This window comes from Oryctolagus cuniculus, chromosome 7 (genome assembly GCF_964237555.1).
Source record: "Oryctolagus cuniculus chromosome 7, mOryCun1.1, whole genome shotgun sequence".
NCBI classification, from domain to species: Eukaryota; Metazoa; Chordata; class Mammalia; order Lagomorpha; family Leporidae; genus Oryctolagus; species Oryctolagus cuniculus.
The window spans coordinates 84,990,704-85,011,339 of record NC_091438.1 but is presented as its reverse complement, the minus strand read 5'-3'; the positions used below and the strand labels follow the sequence as shown (position 1 = coordinate 85,011,339).

Here is a 20,636-nt window from a genome sequence, read left to right as displayed (position 1 = left end):
TCTGTGAGTCTTTCTTAAGTGATTAAAACTGAGGTGGTCCTGAGGACCCTCAAACTTGAAGCCGGTGTTAGAAAAAAGGGTCATCTTGGGGACCTGCCTCTAACTTCACTGCCCTGCACTGCCAGTCACTCACCTTTCTCCTCAAGGATAGATCTGCTCACTCCACAGCACTCTCCACTCTCTTACTCTTCACTGAGTTTCTTGCCGTATCAAAACTTACTTGTTTTTTTCATCCCATTCCTTCCAACTCCTGCTAAATGTGTACCTCTAGGCCAAGCTGCATTCACCCCACAGGGTTCAGCTTCCATTACCTCTTTCTTAGATTTTCAGTGCAATTTTTGTTCATTGTTATTTTGTGACACACTGATGAGAAATGGATCCTCTCCATTTGTTACTAAAATCAGTCTTCTAAGCTTGCAAAGCTAACACTTGGATAGAGGTACAGACAACTCAAACTTACTTGCTTTTTATTTGAAAAATAAAAAGTAGTATAGTAAGTAGTGTTGATATTACATGACAAGTTAGAATAAAAGTAAAAGGACAGAAAAACGAGAGAAACAGAGGAGGAGAGGTGAGTAAGGAGAAGTAATAAGCAGTAAGCAGAAATCGAGTCTTAGTATTAAACAATCACTTCTACCCAAGTTTTTGATTCATAAATGCAGTGGTTTTAGAGCTGACTCCAAGTGGGAGTAGAGTACAGGAGTCTTCACAAAGTTCATGGAAAATGTGGCATTTTGAAAAAAACTTATGTAAAGATTTTAAAATATTCTTACTCCAAAATAAATTTACCCTTTAATCACATTCTTCCACAAACTTTTAAAGCACTTTCATTCAAGTATATGCCTAACAAAATAGATATGGGAGGATAAATGATTTACAAATATAGAAACCCAAAAACCCTTCTACCTGTTAATATTTTATCACATAGATGTATTTACCATGATTGGACATTACACAATGTGTACATAATTAAGGATGTATATATCTATGGCAATTTAAAAGATTTAAAAATTATCAAATTTTATATAAAGAGCACAGTATTAACACTTTATACAGTAATTTATAATATTAACCTTTACTGTTGAGTAACTAAATTATTATGGTATTGCATCAATTTTAATGAATTCTCACTTTTAAATTTGTATATATCTGGGTCAGTTAAGTCTCTAAGCTATATTCTTTCCAGTTAGTAGGAAAGAAAAAAATAAAATGTTTAAAATGAAATCACTGAAAGATTATACGGGCTCAATATACTTTTCTTTTCCTTGCCAATTTACCCAAACTGACTAAATTACCTAAATAATTGCCCTATGTTCACTTTGTATTTTTTTTTTTTAACAATCTTAGTACAATAGTCGGTGCCAGAATCTATACTCAGACGCAAGCTTCCTGGCTGTAGTTCACTGAGTAAAGGAACTGAAGGAAATTGTTTACTACCAACCATTTTGTTTTATTTTTCCAGTATCATGAGCATATGGGAACAGAGGAGGATCTGGAATATTCTTTCTTTTCCAACTAAAATTTATTGTATCCTCATTATGTAACAGGCACTGCTAGACATTGCACATGTGTTATCTCATTTTATCCACACCAGAGTCTTGTGTGGTATTATTATCTTTACTTTACAATTGTTGAAAATGAGCTGAGGGAATTTTAGAAACCTGCTCAAGGTCACATTGATAACAAAGTCACATGGATACCTCCTGGCGTCTGGCTCCAAAACACCTGTGCTTAAGCATTGCTTACTGGTTATGCTACAAGTAGCAATTATTTATTTATAATATTCCTCATGTAAAACCATCTTGTGTATAAGAAGATAAATGCAAACCTATTTATAAGATGATAAATACTTTAAGCTATGTGTGAAAATTTTGGTTAAATGCCAAAAAGGGTTTTTGGCAGAAGGTATCTGGAGTGACTGCAGCTAGAATGAACTGCTTGTCTGTTAACAATAAGCACATTTTGGATTAATTTATACAGGAAATGTTCTTCTTGGAGATGAGTATTCTACACAGAGATTTCTACACATGTGGTTTTCACACCTAGGGATCAGGAACCTGAGCATACTGTGCATGTTTATAATTAGTTGCACATCTGCATAGTATAAGTCATCCTACAGAAGCATTGCATCTATGCCAGTATCTCACTGGCAGCCAGCATGCCAACCCAGAGAGAGTAAAAAGGAAAGTATACAGGTAAGAAAAGGCATCTATATCTATCAATTCCACAGAAAACTCAGCCTTATATACCTAATATGTCCTGGAAATAGAATCATTTATTGATTAGGTTACACTTAAGCCTTGGTTATCAAAAATATTAAAATTTAAAAATAAGATATTTAAAATGACTTTTCCAAGGAGTGGGGTCGATGTTGTGGCATAGCAGATTAAAGCCCTGAACATAGTGCTGGTATCCCATATCGGCACTGGTTCTAGTCCTGCCTGCTCCACTTCCAATTCAACTACATGCTAATACACCTTGGAAAGCAGTAGAAGATGGCCCAAGTACTTAGGTCCCTGCACCCACATCGGAGACCTCGAAGAAGTTCCTGGCTCCTGGCTTTGGAATCAGCTCAGCTCGGGCTATTGCAGCCATTTGGGGAGTCAACCAGTGTATGAAAGACTTCTCTCTCCCTGTTTCTACCTCTCTCTGTAATGCTGTTTTTCAAATAAATAAATCTTCAAAAAAATTTCAAAGAGTAACTTAAGCCACTGAAACACATAAAAACACATAAAAATGTTTATTTATTATCAGTCTTAAAATTTTACTGCAATGAGAATAAAGAAGTATGTTTTAAAACTATATGGACAAGGTAAATGAATAAAAGACAGAAAAGCAGATTAGAGATACCAACAAAGTTTTGAAAAATGAAAAGCACATGTAGCATTCAGCATGGCTGAAAACAGAACTCTATAAGCTTCCAGGGGCAGCAAAACTAAAAGCAGGCAGGCAAATCATATAACAGAAGTTCAAAGACTCAAGAATTAACGATACCAAATCACTGGATGAAGTAATGAGCTCAGGGCTCCAAATTGGAGGGAGGGGAAAGTTGGGGAAGGGGCTGAATGTTTATTTGAGATGCTTTAAGATAATAACAGGAGATTAAAGGATACTCATGCACAATGAACCAATTATAGCAGAAGATGGAAGAGAAGTACTGACAAAGGGATTCCGCTAAACTTTATATCCCGAGTAGACAGACAACCTCTCTCACCAAGAATCGCTATCTCACTTAACTCCAATAATGGTGGCAACCAGGATAAATTTTACAAGTAGGATATTGGAGGATTTTTATCTGAAGGAACTCAATAGTCTCACATATTTGTAGTTCAATAAGATGGCCATCCAAGTTCCTACTTAATACCCTTCTATGTGGAATATCTCAGTTGACATGCCTACCCATGCACATAGCTTCCAAGCATACTTTTAAGTCTTACTTTTAAGTGACAACAGAGATACTGCAGACATATAAAGAGTGATTCCAACATAAAAGGCAAACCCAAACAAACAGAAATTTGGAAGAAACAAATACAGTATAGGAAGCAGAAAAAAATCCAAAGAATATTATCATTCTTATCCTTAGAGAATTAAGAGTAAGTATCACACAGAAGAAACAACAGTATGCTTTTTTTTAATGAAACTGTAATCCATATACACACACATATATATACATACAAACAAGCAAAATTGACATTTTGAGATTTGATTATTCTTATAGCCCATATCTATACTCTTAAGCAGTGGTTTTTCTACTTACTACTTGTTGAAATCTTTATTTTGTTGAGGGTTAAGCTTATAATTATAAAGTAAACTGAAATTATATCATTGTAAATATTAAAGGAAAAATAATAAAAGGTGGAAGAGGGAGAGTGGAAGTAAGGGAGGAAGGGTAGGGTCAGAAGTATCATTATGCTCTTAAAACTGCATACATGAAATACAAGAAATCTGTTTCCTTTATATAAATTATAGGCCGGCGCCGCGGCTCACTAGGCTAATCCTCCGCCTAGCGGCGCCGGCACACCGGGTTCTAGTCCCGGTCGGGGCGCCGGATTCTGTCCCGGTTGCCCCTCTTCCAGGCCAGCCCTCTGCTGTGGCCAGGGAGTGCAGTGGAGGATGGCCCAGGTGCTTGGGCCCTGCACCCCATGGGAGACCAGGAAAAGCACCTGGCTCCTGGCTCCTGCCATCGGATCAGCGCGGTGCGCCGGCCGCAGCGCGCCGGCCGCGGCGGCCATTGGAGGGTGAACCAACGGCAAAGGAAGACCTTTCTCTCTGTCTCTCCCTCTCACTGTCCACTCTGACTGTCAAAAAATAAAAAAAAAAAAAATAAATAAAATAAAAAAAATATAAATTATAAAAAAGCTAAAGAAATAAAAAAGGAACAATATGATTGAGAAAAAAACAGATATCAAAACGTTTGAACACAAACAAAGATGGAAAACAGGATCTTTGGAGATCATTCCTGAAGATTCAATTTCTAACACAAATTATAGGAATAGAAAATAAATATATCTGACAGAAAGAACACAGGAAAATTCCCAGAAAATGGAACAAATTTCCACCTTGAAAAGGCACAGAGAACCTAGCACAATGAACTGAAGACGAGAAGACGTGTACTAAAGCACATCATCCCTGTTAGGAATTTGGAAAACATTATGTTGAGTGAAATAAGCCAATCCCAAAGGGACAAATACCACTTGTTCTCCTTGATAGGTGACAACTAACTAGGCACCAAAAAGGAAACCTGTTAAAGTGAAATCAACACTATGAGAAACGGTGACTTGATCAGCCCTCACCCTGACTGTTGATGAGCAGCTTAATATGTTATCCCTCTTAGTATTTTTTTTTGTTTGTTCTACTTAATACTTTTGGTTGAATACTGTAATCAATACACAATTCTTCTTAAGTGCTGAAACTTAACTGAAAAGTGATCGCTGTTAAATATAAGAGTGGGAATAAGAGAGGGAAGAGATGTGCAATTTGGTACATGCTCAAGCTGACTTACCTCAAACAGTAGAGTTAGAAACATACCAGGGGATTCGAATTCAATCCCATCGAGGTGGCATGTACCAATGCCATCTCACTAGTCCCAGTGATCAATTTCTGTTCACAATGGATCATAATGATAGGACTAAGAACCAAAGGGATCACATAAACAAGACTAGTGTCTGCAAATACTAGCTGATAGAATCAAAAAGGGAGAGAATGATCCAACATGGGAAGTGAGATACACAGCAGACCCATAGAATGGCAAATGTCCTAAGAGCACTCTGGCCTCAGAATCAGCCCTTAAGGCATGCGGATCTGGCTGAAAAGCCCATGAGAGTATTTCAGGCATGGAAAGCCAAAACACTCTGGGGGGAAAAAAAAAAACCTAAATGAAAGATCTCCACGAGTGAGATCCCAGTGGAAAGAATGGGTCATCAAAGAAGGAGGTACCTTTCTGTGAAGGGAGGAGAGAACTTCCACTTTGACCATGGCCTTGTCTAAATATGATCAGAGTCAGTGAACTCAGGGGGCTTCCATAGCCTTGGCAGCTCATGACAAGAGCCTAGGGTGATTACTGATGCCATAAACAAGAGTGTCAAGTTGTTAAGTCAACAACAGGAGGCACTGTGCACTTACTCCTCATGTAGGATCTTTGTCCTTAGTGTGCTGTACATTGAGATTTAATGCTATAACTAGTACTCAAACAGTATTTTTCACTTTATGTTTCTGTGTGGGAACAAACTGTTGAAATCTTTACTTAATGTATGCTAAACTGATCTTCTGTATATAAAGAGAATCAAAAATGAATCTTGATGTGAATGGAAGGGGAGAGGGAGTGGGAAAGGGGAGGGTTGCGAGTGGGAGGGACGTTATGGGGGGGGAAGCCATTGTAATCCATATTCTGTACTTTGGAAATTTATATTCATTAAATAAAAGTTAAAAAAAAAGAAAAAAAAGAAATTTCAAAACTTCAAAGATGAAATGATAATCTTTAAGGTTTAAAGAGGAGAATAAAAAGTTGCACACAGAGGGTGAAGACTTAATGTAATGGATTTATTAACAACTCTGTAACCCAGGAGACAAGAGATGAGGGCCTTTCAATTCTGAGGGAAAAATGTTTATAGCCTAAATTTTGCACTAAAGTTTTGAACTTTGATAGAACTACACTGAGACAATAGAAGGAAGGCAAGAAAGGACAAAGGACAGTAGAAATGTATAAACATGTTAAATCCCCAACATTAATAAAAGAAGTCAAAGTAATTTTTAAACATTCTAAACAGGGATTGTTAAACATTTTAGGCAGGGATACAACTCTCACCACTGCTATTCAATATAGTTCTGGAAGTTTTAGCCAGGCCATTAGGCAATAAAAAAAAATTAAAGCGCTACAAATTAGGAAGGAAGAATTCAAACAATCACTCTTTGCGGATGATATGATTCTTTATTTAGGGGATCCAAAGAACTCTACTAAGAGACTATTGGAACTCATAGAAGAGTTTGGCAAAGTAGCAGGATATAAAATCAATGCACAAATATCAACAGCCTTTGTATACAAAGGCAATGCCACGACTAAGGAAGAACTTCTAAGATCAATCCCATTCACAATAGCTACAAAAACAATCAAATACCTTCAATAAACTTAAGGGACGTTAAAGATCTCTACGATGAGAATTACAAAATCTTAAAGAAAGAAATAGAAGAGGATACCAAAAAATGGAAAAATCTTCCATGCTCATGGATTGGAAGAATCAACATCATCCAAATGTCCATTCTCCCAAAAGCAATTTATAGATTCAACACTGTGGGGAGCAATCCGGACTAGACTGAGTTACTGGAATTAAGACTTATTCTATGCATCTGCTCTCCCACAATATGGCGCTGGGAGAGAAGTAAACAGCTTCCGCACAGCTGCCTCCAGTTCAACCAATAAACTGTAGGACTTGCTCCTGATTGGAGAGCAGCGTACTCGGCGTGTGGGCAGCCGAGTTGGGATTGGCAGAGGAGGACTATAAAGGAGGAGAGAGACGGCATGCACGAGGAACATCTAAGGGGAACATCTAAGGGAACCTGTGCAGCCCCCGAGAGAGCCGGCCGGCGGTGTGCCGCTCCCCTGCGGAAGTGGGGAATGTGGCCAGGGGGAACTGCCCTTCCACGGAGGTGGAAGGGACAGTAGCCAACCCGGGAAGAACCAGCAACAAACCCGGGGAGGGCCGAGCAGACAAAAGAACAGCGCAGGGTCCTGTGTCGTTCCTCCACGAAGAGGGGGAGCGACATAATGGTGCCGTGACTCGGATATGAAGCCTAGGCAGGGTTTAGTGTCGTTCCTCCACGAAGAGGGGGAGCGACAAACACAATATCAATTAAAATACCAAAGACATTCTTCTCAGATCTGGAAAAAATGATGCTGAAATTCATATGGAGACAAAGGAGACCTTGAATAGCTAAAGCAATCTTGTACAACAAAAACAAAGCTGAAGGCATCACAATATCAGATTTCAGGACATACTACAGGGCAGTTGTTATCAAAACAGCATGTACTGGTACAGAAACAGATGGATAGACCAATGGAACAGAATTGAAACACCAGAAATCAATCCAAACACCTACAGCCAACTTATATTTGATCAAGAATCTAAAACCAATTCCTGGAGCAAGGACAGTCTACTCAATAAATGGTGCTGGGAAAACTGGATTTCCACGTGCAGAAGCATGAAGCAAGACCCCTACCTTACACCTTACACAAAAATCCACTCAACATGGATTAAAGACCTAAATCTACGACCTGATACCATCAAATTATTAGAGAACATTGGAGAAACGCTGCTAGATATAGGTACTAGCAAAGACTTCTAGGAAAAGACCCTGGAAGCACAGGCAGTCAAAGCCAAAATTAACAATTGGGATTGCATCAAATTGAGAAGTTTCTGTACTGCAAAAGGAACAGTCAGGAAAGTGAAGAGGCAACTGACAGAATGGGAAAAAATATTTGCAAACTATGCAACAGATAAAGGGTTAATAACCAGAAGCTACAATGAAATCAAGAAACTCCACAACATCAAAACAAACAACCCACTTAAGAGATGGGCCAAGGACCTCAATAGACATTTTTCAAAAGAGGAAATTCAAAAAGCCAACAAACACATGAAAAAATGTTCAGGATCACTAGCCATCAGGGAAATACAAATCAAAACCACAATGAGGTTTCACCTCACCCCACTTAGAATGGCTCACATACAGAAATTTACCAACAACAGATGCTGGCAAGGATGTGGGGAAAAAGGGACACTAACCCACTGTTGGTGGGAATGCAAACTGGTGAAGCCACTATGGAAGTCAGTTTGGAGATTCCTCAGAAACCTGAATATAACCCTACCATACAACCCAGCCATCCCACTCCTTGGAATTTACCCAAAGGAAATGAAATTGGCAAATAAAAGAGCTGTCTGCACCTCAACGTTTATTGCAGCTCAATTCACAATAGCTAAGACCTGGAACCAACCCAAATGCCCATCAACAGTAGACTGGATAAAGAAATTATGGGACATGTACTCTATTGAATACTATACAGCAGGCAAAAACAATGAAATCTGGTCATTTGCAACAAAATTGTGGAATCCGGAGAACATCATCCTGAGTGAAATAAGCCAGTCCCAGAGGGACAAATATCATCTGTTTTCCCTGATCGGTGACAACTGACTGAACACCAAAAAGGAAACCTGTTGAAGTGAAATAGACACTTTGAGAAACAGTGACCAGACCAGCTCTTGTTCTGACCGTTGATGAACAACTTAATACTTTATCCCTTTTAGTATTTTTTTTGTTCTACTTAATACTATTGGTGAACTCTTTAATTAGCACACAATTATTCTTAGGCATTTAAATTTAACTGTAAAGTGATCCCTGTTAAATCTAAAAGTGGGAATAAGAGAGGGAGGAGATGTACAATTTGGGACATGCTCAATCGGACTCGCCCCAAATGGTAGAGTTAGAAACATACCAGGGGATTCCAATTCAATCCCATCAAGGTGGCATGTACCAATGCCATCTCACTAGTCCAAGTGATCAGTTTCAGTTCACAATTGATCATAATGATAGGATAAAGAGTCAAAGGGATCACACAAACAAGACTAGTGTCTGCTAATACTAACTGACAGAATTAAAAAGGAGAGAACGATCCAACATGGGAAGTGGGATACACAGCAGACTCATAGAATGGCAGATGTCCTAAACAGCACTCTGGCCTCAGAATCAGCCTTAAGGCATTCAGATCTGGCTAAAAAGCCCATGAGAGTATTTTAGGCATGGAAAGCCAAGACACTCTGGGAAAAAAAAAAAAAAAACCCAGATGAAAGATCTCTGTGAGTGAGATCTCAGTGGAAAGACCTGGCCATCAAAGAAGGTGGTACCTTTCTCTAAAGGGAGAAGAGAACTTCCACTTTGACTATGACCTTGTCTAAATAAGATCAGAGTTGGCTAACTCAAGAGGCTTCCATTGCCTTGGCAGCTCATGACAAGAGCCTAGGGTGATTACTGACACCATAAACAAGAGTGTCAATTGTTAAGTCAACAACAGGAGTCTCTGTGCACTTACTCCCCATGCACTTACTCTCTGTACTTAATGTGTTGTATAATGTGAATTAATGCTATAACTTGTCTTCAAACAGTACTTTATACTTTGTGTTTTTGTGTGGGTGCAAACTGTTGAAATCTTTACTTAGTATATACTAAACTGATCTTCTGAATATAAAGATAATTGAAAATGAATCTTGATGTGAATGGAATGGGAGAGGGAGTAGGAGATGGGAGGGAAGTTTTTGGGGCAGGGGGTAGAAAGCCAGTGTAATCCAAAATCTGTATTTTGGAAATTTATATTTATTAAATAAAAGTTAAAAAAAGAAATATGGAAATTAAAAACCAAAAGAGGTGCTAAAACAATTGGGTAGGCTGGCGCCGCGGCTCACTAGGCTAGTCCTCTGCCTGTGGCGCCGGCACACGGGGTTCTAGTCCCGATCAGGGTGCAGGATTCTGTCCCGGTTGCCCCTCTTCCAGTCCAGCTCTCTGCTTTGGCCCGGGAGTGCAGTGGAGGATATCCCAAGTCCTTGGGCCCTGCACGGCATGGGAGACCAGGATAAGCTCCTGGTTCCTGGCTTCGGATCAGCGCGGTGTGCTGGTCACAGCACACAGGCCACAGTGGCCATTGGAGGGTGAACCAATGGAAAAGGAAGACCTTTCTCTGTCTCTCTCTCTCTCTCACTGTCCACTCTGCCTGTCAAATAATAATAATAATAAAAATTTTAAAAAAGAAGAATTGGGCAGAGTGGCTCAGGAGTGGTTAAGGAGAGGTATTCTATTTTTTGTTATATGTTTGTAGTACAATAAGACCTTTCAACTGTATGCATGGACTATTTTGATACTTTATAAGCAGATATATATTCCTGAGAAGTCTAACTTGAAATACTATCTAGCTTATATAGAGGCACTTTCAGAATACTACAAATCATATTTGTGATCACTTTAAAATATAATATCTCTAATAATGCTATTCCAATCTGATTAGATGTTACATACTGCATCATGACAATAAAAAAGTTTATCTTAGGAAAAATGTTTCTAAGTTTTTTATTACATACTATTTAATTTTGTGATAAAAATATTTAATTTTCTAAAGTCTGAGATTTTTTTAAAAAGATTTTTATTTTTGTTAAGAACTGGTAATAAAATTTTATGTCTATAAGAAGACTGAAGGTTAATTCTTCCCGAATTAAAAGAACACATTTGATATTCTATAATTGAGATCTTAAGGTTAACAGAAAGATATTTTTCCTTGCATTGATTTTATTTTTTTTAAAATCTATTCATAACTATTCTCTTGGTCCTGTCTTTGGCTGATTTATAATATTTTGGTATTATTCATACATAGGTAAATTGTTATTCATAATGCAAGTGGCTGGCAGTTGTGAAGCCAAGAGATGTGCAGGACAAAGAGTTTCTGTGTTCAGAGATGGACAGACCTAGATTCAAAGTTCAGCTGTATGCGTTTGAGCACACCACTGATCCTGTCTCTTCCTCTGCAGGTTCATTATGGGGATTAGAATAATATATACAAAATACCAGCAAAGAACATGGCACAAAATACATATTTTAATTAATGATGTCTATTCTCCTTTTTCTTTTCCTCTCTGTGGCTCTCAGGCTGAATTTTAAGGAATTTGTCAACTTTTCAGTCAAAATATCTCATTCAAATCTTGATATCCCTGCTTATGAGGCTGTGACTCTTAGGGTAGCTATCTACTCTCCTTAGTCATGGAAACAGCAGTTTCATCATAGGCTTAATTATGGAAGCCTTGTGAGGAGGCAGTGGTGAGGAAAACGCATATTCTACTAGCACAGTGCCTGCTTTGCAAGTAAGTTCTCATGAACAGTAACAGCAATCATAACAAATTGAAAAACACACTTTCTACTCAAAGCAAACTGAAGTAACAGAAATGCCTAGGTCAATAATCACATTTCCTTTTTAAAAAAGTTTATTTATTTTCATCTACTTAAAATGCAGAGCAAAAGAGTGAGCAAGAGAAACAGAAGTATCCTCCATCTACTGGTTCATCCTTTAAATGCCTGTAATAATCAGGGCTTTGCAAAGCAAACCCAGGAGCCTGAACTCCATCTGAGTCTCTCACATGGGCACAGGGGCCCAAGAAATTGAACCATCATCTTCTGCCTCCCAGGATGCAATAGCAGGTGGAATATCTGGGACTCAAATTGGTATTCTTCTATGGGATGCAGGTTTCCCAAGAAGTGGCTTAACCCACTGCACCACAACACCTGCTCCCAAAATTCTATTTCCTAAAGTTATATGTACATGTGGCCTAATTTAACCATTTACCCATTATAAAAAAATTAGAAGATGTCTTCTAATAAATAACTTACATTCTTCATACCCACAGAAGATGGATTCCAGGACCCCTGAAGAAACCAAAATTATATAGGGGGTCGGCATTGTGGCATAGCAGGTAAAGCCACCACTTGCAGAGCCAGTATCCCATATGGGCACCAGTTCAAGTCCCAGCTGCTCCAACACTTCTGATCCAGCTCTCTGTTGTGGCCTGGGAAAGCAGTGGAGGATGGCCAAAGTTCTTGTGCCCCTAAACCCACGTGAGGGACCTGAAAGAAGCTCCTGGCTCCTGGATTCAGATCGGCGCAACTCCGGCCATTGCGGCCATCTAGGGAGTGAACCAGCAGATGGAAGATCGATTTCTCTCTCTCTCTCTCTCTCTCTCTCTCTCTCTCTCTCTCTGCCTCTGCCTCTCTGTAACTCTGCCTTTCAAATAAATAAATATTTTTTAAAATTACATAGTATTTGCATAAATCCTGTATACATCCTCCTGTATACTCAGTCCTCTCTACCTTACTTATAATATCAAATAAAATGTAAGTGCCATGAAAATGGTTGTTATATTATATATTTAGGAAATAATGACAAGGAAAGAAGTCTGTATGTGTTCAACACAGGCACATTTTTTCTGACTACTTTCATTCCATGGCCAGTTGAATCCACAGATATGATAGAAACCAAGGATATGAAGGGCTAAGTGCATTTATCTGTAACCACTGCTCAGTTTGGTCAGGTTGGTAGAGAACCAGCCCTTCCTTCGGGCCCAATCTCTACCACACATGTATTTCATTCATAATTTGTTTACTTGTCCTTTTCTTACAGTCATTCAGTGGTATTGCCTGTAGGACCAGCACAATTCCAAGATTTTTCTCTTACGTATGTTTTCACCTTTTGGCAAAAGCATTGTTTTCCCTACAAGGCCAGTGGCATTACATTACTTATATTTCAGTCATGGGCCATTGAGATATTACATGGGAAACAGAAGATACATTAGCACTGTTGTTTAATAAATAAGTTAGGGTATACAAAGTCTCCTAAAACACTATTAGAACAATGAGCTAGCAGACTAAAACAAAACAAACCACTAATCTATTTTCAGAAACTATCTATTTGATTAAATACAATCCCAATCCAACTAGTATGCAACTTTTTTCTTTCTTAATGATGCAAGTCCAGATGGAACATTTATTATATGTTTGTGTTGTTTCAAGAAGTGCAAAGGTAATTCTGTCACAGTTTGCCACCCCCAAAACTCCCACTTAAAATGAAGTCACAAGCAAAGGCTTTTCACTGTACAAAACTTCCCTTTTATAGAGTCTGCTTAAAAATGTAAGCAATTTTACAGATGGAAGAGCTGAGTAATTTCTTAAAGGTCATATTTCCCTCCAAAATTTACCCTTACATTCTCATTTTGCTGTGTGGAAATTTTTTGTTTAATTCTGAATTTAAGGTTGTAGTGACTTTAAAGTTGGGTACTTTTGCAGTATGGAAGCAGCATTTTTATACCAAGAAATTTCCTTACCTTGTTCTTGTGCATGAACAACAATTCCAGCCACACATAGCAGAATAAAATGAAGAGGCAGGTTCCTAAAAAAAGAAAAGTACAATCAGCTAAAATACACTGGTTTGCTGGACATTTACAACATGTGAATCATAAAAACTCCAAAATAAACTTTACTGTAATATTAGAAATTAAATTATTTTAATCATATTTTAATAATATTTGTGGTTAAGAGCAAGAGCTCTGGATTAAAATTCCAGTTCTACTAATATCTATGTGACTTTTGCACACTTTTTAAGCCACTCTATTTCTCAGTTTCTTCATCTGTTAAATCTATCTCATAAAGTTAATTTGAAGATAAACATAAGAAAGTCTCTGGTGCATAGAAAATACTCCATAAATGTGAACTACCATGAATGATTTTTTATTTATTATGTCAAATTACCATAATTGCAATTTCATACATAGCAATTTCATATTTACAGTAAATAACTCAAATTAAATTACTTAACGATAATGATTAAGTTATAATCAACTTATAATCCAGTTATTTGTTTCAATGAATGTTTACATGTTAAGGCCATTTGAATTTCATAGTTAAATCTTTTATACTCGATTCAAGATTCTTTGGTTCTAGAAAAGCAAAATGGTCTATAAACGTCAACGCTGAGTATTTTTATTACGGGTAATTCTAAGCCCAATACCTGATCTCTACAATAAAATGATCATTCAAATTGATCAGCTCTTACTAAAAAAGTTTTGTGACGTTTTCAGTTCAATAAAACTTGAAGTTTTTAGTTATATATTTGAGAGGCAGAGTAACAGACAGAGACAGGGAGAGACAGAGAGAAAGGTTTTCCATCCACCGGCTTATTCCCCAAATGACCACAATGGCCGGAGCTGGGCTGACACACAGCCAGGAGTTTCTTCAATGTCTGCCATGTGGGTGCAGGGACCCAAACACTTAGGCCATCTTCCATTGCCTTCCCAGGCCACAAGCAGAGAACTGGATTGGAAGAAGTGCAGCTGAGACATGAACAGGCGTCCATATGGGATAGCAGGTACCACAGGCAGAGGCTTAGCCTATTACTCCAAGCATTGGCCCCAGTATGACTAAACTTTTGATAAATTTTGTTGAATAGTTTTCACTATTGGCTATACGTGTATCGGTATCCACAGCCCAAATGAAAATCAAGAGTGAATTTTGGAAAGAAATATGAGCATGCTGAAAATTCTTACTAATCCAGACACTGATTCCATTTTTTTTTTAACCAAAAACTCTTCAAATGACATTTCTGTAAAATCCAGATCTGTAAATAGTGATTACAGAGTTACCTGGAAATAACATATTATTTTTATTGTTTCTGGTGGTAATTAGTGTGTTTTCTATTTATTATGAACAAGATGGCTTTATTTTCATCAGCAGTAGAAAGAACATCTTACCGTATGAAAAGTAATCTTTTACAAAGTTTAAGTCAACATAGAAAATTATACTATTCTTTATATGCTGGAACACAAATTTAATTTGTATCAAAATGGTTCTTACACTGGTTAGTAAGTAAAAAATGCACATTCTATGGTTAGACCAAGTCCAGAGCATAGTTCTAGTAAGATTTTGGTAGACACCTAGGAAATGTTACTAATTCTACAAACTAATCAAATGAATCATTATAAAAATTTCCGTTATCTTGGGCAATGAGCAGAATCATCTATTTTAATGAAGCCCATAAAACATTCCCATATGTGGTATCATCCTTTTAGATCAACAATTCCAAATGCTGAATTACCAAGAACGATTTAAGGTGCTTGTGAACAATGAAGATTATGGACCCTGTTGGAGAGATTATGATTCAAAAATAGATCCCCCAGCATGTATACATTTAAACTGGGTGATTATGATACAGATTACATGTGTAAAAATAGAAAATAATTTAGAACATCCTGTTTGTGTTTACATTGTAATTGAAATAGATATCATTTATCATATATAGCTGACTCTGTGACATTATGCAAATATTATTTGATCCTTTTCAGATCCTTTTCTACTGCACTAGTCAGTGGCTGTCAGTTTAGTAGGCATCAGAATCACTTGAGAGGTTAAAAGCTGCTGGGCCTTACCCCAGAGTTTGTGATTGAGTAGGTTTGGGTTTGGACTCAAGAACTTAATTTTATAATGAGTTTCCAGGTAATGCTGATGCTGCTAATCTGAGACCTACATTCTACAGACACAGCTCCAGAACAGAAGATGCGCAAGAGATTGTGTAAAATTCACCTGTTCTGGATTTTTTTAACTTTACCTGCACACTGGAATCACTATGGAATTAACTACTAATACTTAGGTCCTTCCCTCCTCCACTCGCAGAGATCCTTATTATGTCCACGTTATAGGCATTTTTTAAACACTTCCCAGATGATTTTACTATACAAACAAGATTAAGGACTACTGTGCAAGACCAAAATAATTTCTGGGTTCTCTAAGGTAAATCCTAATGTAGTACAGTGTTTGAATAAGATGTTCATTCCTCTTCCAAATTTATATTTCAACACATAACTTACATACTGAGATTGATAAAGAGCCAAACTCCATTATTGTATAAAATGTATCTCTAATGAATTTAAGTTTTCTGGCAAATGTTTGGTTGGGCTGGAATTGTTTCTTTGGGTTCCCCTGCCCCTACCTCTACTCCACTAATGATTTTAGATTTACTATACATTGTCTTAATTAAGAAAAACTACACGGTTTCCTACTTAGCAGTAGGTGGTACAGTTCTCAAAGGCTCTGAGCATGGAGTTTCCATGTGGTGCTTTGGATATAGTGCTCATACATCCTGGAATCTTTGAATAAGTTATAATGATAAATGTAGTAGGTAGAGAGAAAACAATATGGTTAATAAGAAAATAACAATATATTGGGAGTCAAGACTAATCCTGGTCTTGTTTTAACTCACTGAATGACCTTGAGTATGTCATTTCTATTTTATGAGTCTTCGCTGATTCATTTATTATGTGCTGACATCATATTTATTTCATATGTTTACATTTTACATCCAAAATGTAAAATCCTACAATTTGTATATGATAGAATCTCCCTAAAGGAGAAAATTCAAATTACTTAAGAAGACATTCTACAAATCACAATACACAATATATACACATGATATACATAAATAATTTCCACAAATCTGGAAAGGTTTTTCCTACACTTTTGGCCTAACACTCGTCATCAGGTAACTTAAAATAGTCTACTAAGTTTACTAATTCATACATGTATTTAGTTTAATCTAACAGAAAGTTCGGTTATTGTATTAGATATGAATATTTTTCAAATATTTAAAGCATTTCTGGTTTTACTCAATGTTTCATATATCTGGAACACATGACCCTAATCAAAGTAACAGAAGTACATACACTCAGACATTCAACAAAATCAGACAAATCAAAAAGAAATCAACATTAAGGTAAGAAACATTTTATAAAGGTTCAAAAACCATACCCATGATATTGATATCTGAGGATGTCTAACAAAATGTAAAATACTACAGGTGTCCCACTAGCCACATTTTCAGTTTGGCACGAGCCCTGTTCAAAATATAGCCAGACATGTAAAGATGAAAACCTGCAGGAGATCAGGCAGAAAATAATCCAAAGACCATCTCCAGAATATTTGAGACCAATATCCATCCCAGGCATTTTCCCTACACGATTCTTAGAGCACCGTTCAACTTTCTGTTCATCAGAAAGGTTCAAGTTACTTTAGGGGAATCCCAGGGACACCTATGTTTAGGGCACTTGTGAAATTTTTAGGTGCCAAGATGTATGTCTTCAGGATATGGATACTCATTTCAGCAGAGATTCCATTTATAATAAGAATATGGAATTCCTCAATCTTGTGAAAGGGAACTTTTTAAAAATGAGTTTGGACAAGAAAACTAAAGCAAAAAAAAGTAAAAATGAGTTTGTAGTTTTCTTTTCAACCCAGTGGAAAGGGCTAATCTGCAAAGCACACAGGTGATACACATCAGTAACTTGAACAATTTCCACAACACTGTGTTTACCTGTCAAAAACCTGTAAGTCAAGACAGCTGCACAGATTTTGCTCTTACTGCTAAGATCCAGAAATAGTAAAATTTCTACTTTTCATTACCAAAATAACTGGGAAAAAAGTTTTTGTACAGCAGTGAGGACAAAATTGGATGATTCAGGGAATAAAGTGTTGTCACTAAGTTATATACATGGACTCTCTCAGACTCTTAATACAGCTTAACAGGTTGTACTTGTAAAACTTACTGAATGTTGAGCATACTAGAGTTTTTGGTTAAATTCCAAGTGTTCAAATAATTCATAAAGCACAGGAAGATAAATGCTCAAGGACTTGAAGTGATCAAAGTACCCAGAACCAGTTAGTAGGAAGAAAGAGAAAGACACTTAAACAAATAGGACCTAGTAACACCACAGAGATTGTTAGATCATTGCCTAGTCTAGCAAATTTCCTGGTTTATGTTAGTGAAAAATAAAGATTTTTAAATGAATGAATGAGACTATTGGGTGGCCTTGAGTTTTAACAATTAGGTAACTTCTGTGCATCTGATGCCTATACCCTCATCCCCAAATCAAGAAAAGTCAGGTCGGGGCCAGCATCGTGGCATAGTGGGTAAAGTAGCCGCCTGCGGTGCCAGCATCCCATCTGTGCACCAGTTCAAGTCCTGGCTGCTCCACTTCTGATTCAGCTCTCTGCTATGGCCTGGGAAAGCAGTAGAAGATGGCCCAAGTCCTTGGGCCCCTGCATCCATGTGGGAGACCCAGGAGAAGTTTCTGGCTTCGGATCGGCCCAGCTCCGGCCATTGCAGCCATTTGGGGAGTAAACCAGTGGATAAAAGACTGACTCTCTCTCTCTCTCTCTCTCTCTCTGCCTCTGCCTCTGCCTCTCTAACTCTGCCTTTCAAATAAATAAATAAATCTTTAAAAAACAAAAAAAAGTCAAGTCAGGTCTCCCTAACCTCCATTCATTCAACTAGGAACCTTCATCATTAGGTCTCTGCTTCTCTCTCCACCTCAGCACCAGCCATTTCTTTCCTAGAATGTGTGTCCCAATCAACTGTTTCATTCAGGCCTTCAAATGCGATGTGCTGTCTCACCTCTGAGACTTAATGTCACTCTCATAGGGAAAATGTCACATCCTCTCCACCTCAGACTCGTCTAGATTTCATTTCCCTTGGCTAGCCTCTCCTTCCAGGATTCTCTCTGCCTCTGCTCCCCACCTGGCCAGGACTCTGGCTGCCCCTCCTGGATATACCCTCATCTCATTGTGGCATGCCTACTCCTTTAATATTGCCTCTGTTAGACTGGACACACTGAGAGGGCAGCAATGGTTCCTGTGCTGCTCAATCATTGTGTCCCTACTGCTTAGAATGATGCGGGCACAAAAGGAAAGATCAGTCAGCATTTGTTGAGTGAATGAATGACAGAGTAATGTACACCTTTTATGAGAATGAAAATGAAATGGTCCTCTCTTCTGAGAGTCACAAAATCTAAAATAAGTCATAATTGTAAGGTACGGCCGAGAAATTAGCACAGCTAGACTAACTCCTGAGTAAAATTGACTTTTCTCCTGTGACTTTACAGGTTAGCAGGAATATTCAACACTAAAAATTACTTTCCAAAAATTTGAACACAAAGACAACTAAACAACTTTTAGAAAATGGGATTTCATGCCAGCTAAGGAAATAAATCTTTATATTCAAAACTTTGTTTTGGTTGCTGTTAGTAGAAATCTTTTAATTACCACAATAATCTGCTGGACACTTTGATACTATGTTAAATTGATGGATTTAACCCTGACTTTTAGTTTCATCTTAGTAACTCCACAAATTCACATTAGGCAACCCATCTAAAAGTAACCCTATGGGAAAAAAAATGTCTTAAAGAACAGTCTTGAAACAAATGTTTTTCGGTGACTAATCAGAACTGTGATTTTAAAAAGCTGCTCCTGCTCTTACAAAACGTTCCCACAAAAGGATGGTGGAAAATTAAACCCTCAGGGGTTTCATTAGGGACTCGGAGGCTTAATTCAGTGGTCTGACATTATCATCAGCTAATCGGAGTCTTCTCCCCAGTCCTCTCTCCTTCCCTCCCCAAGGGTGGTTGTCATTTGTTTCAAACTGAAAAATTCCAGATTCTTCATGAAAAAAGAAAAGAAATTTTCCGTCCCTAGAAACAATTCCTGAGCCCAGTGGTTAACTACCTTCTCCTCACTTTGCATGCATGTGGCTGCAGCTGCGAGGCTCTGTGATCTGCATGATTAAGAATTACCCTTAATTCTCTCGACAGCCCATCCTGCAGCGGAGGGGCCACCTGAGAAAGAGAGCGGGCCCGAGCCCCCCACAAGACGTCAGGGAAGACCAGCGGCTTCCCTCCACCCCACGTCTCCGCACAAGACTTCCCGTCCCATCCACGTGGTGTAATTCTTCTCACAAGTTCCTCCGGTGTAATCCGTTCCTTTTGGTTTCTCTGCCACCCTCCCCCCAATCATCTGGACCCAATTTACAAACCCCAAACTGCCCAAGAATTTATGCAGGGCCTTTTCTGGGAGCGTCTGGAAGGGAAGTGTAAACCAGACAAGACAGGGGCCAGGAGCAGAGGATCTGCTTTAAGCGCCACGCGGTCGGGCACAGCGGCGGCCGGGAAGGTTAGCACGTGGGCCTCGCCGCGAGGCAGGGGCGGCAGGGAGGGCCAGGGAGGGCCGCGCTCACAGGCTGCGGGGCCTGGCTCCGGGCGGGCCGGCCTCAAGCGGGCCCAGGGCCTCACACCGCCTCTCCGGGGGGCTCTGTCTCCTCACACGCCAGGGGTAGGTGTTGGGGGGCAGGGGAGAGGAGGGGAGGGAAACACGGCCAGTCCTGCAGGATCGGCTCCGTCCCGCCCGCCCTGACGGTCCGCACGAGCGCATTTTGAGGAGGAAAGTGGTGGGAACCCGCTGTTGGGCACCGCGCGCGACCTGCCCCAGCCCGACGCCTCGCGCACGCGGGGCTTCGAGGGCTTCGAGCCGCGCGCGCCGTCTCGCGGGGCCGCGGAGAGGCGGAGAGGGGCAGCGAGCTCGCACGCGGCTGCGGAGCACATGTTCACACAAACACCGCCACACGTTGCCGCCGCTTCTGCCCCGGCCCCTCCCACCTCCCCGCACAAAACCTACCGCGGCCGCCCCTCCTAATCCCACAGACCTTTTCCGCGGGGAGAAGGGGGGCGGGCAGAGCCAACAGCCTA

General features: G+C 39.1%; 1 protein-coding gene across 8 annotated transcripts in view; it reads right to left on the bottom strand.

Moving 5' to 3' along the window:
• Window positions 1-20,636, bottom strand: part of COL24A1 (collagen type XXIV alpha 1 chain) — a 419,676-nt gene that overhangs the window by 397,598 nt on the left and 1,442 nt on the right. For all 8 annotated transcript variants that reach the window (XM_070078137.1, XM_070078144.1, XM_070078142.1 and 5 more), the window contains exon 3: window positions 13,401-13,465. In XM_070078137.1, the coding sequence (XP_069934238.1) occupies window positions 13,401-13,465 (65 nt within the window). The remainder of the gene's footprint in view (window positions 1-13,400; window positions 13,466-20,636) is intronic.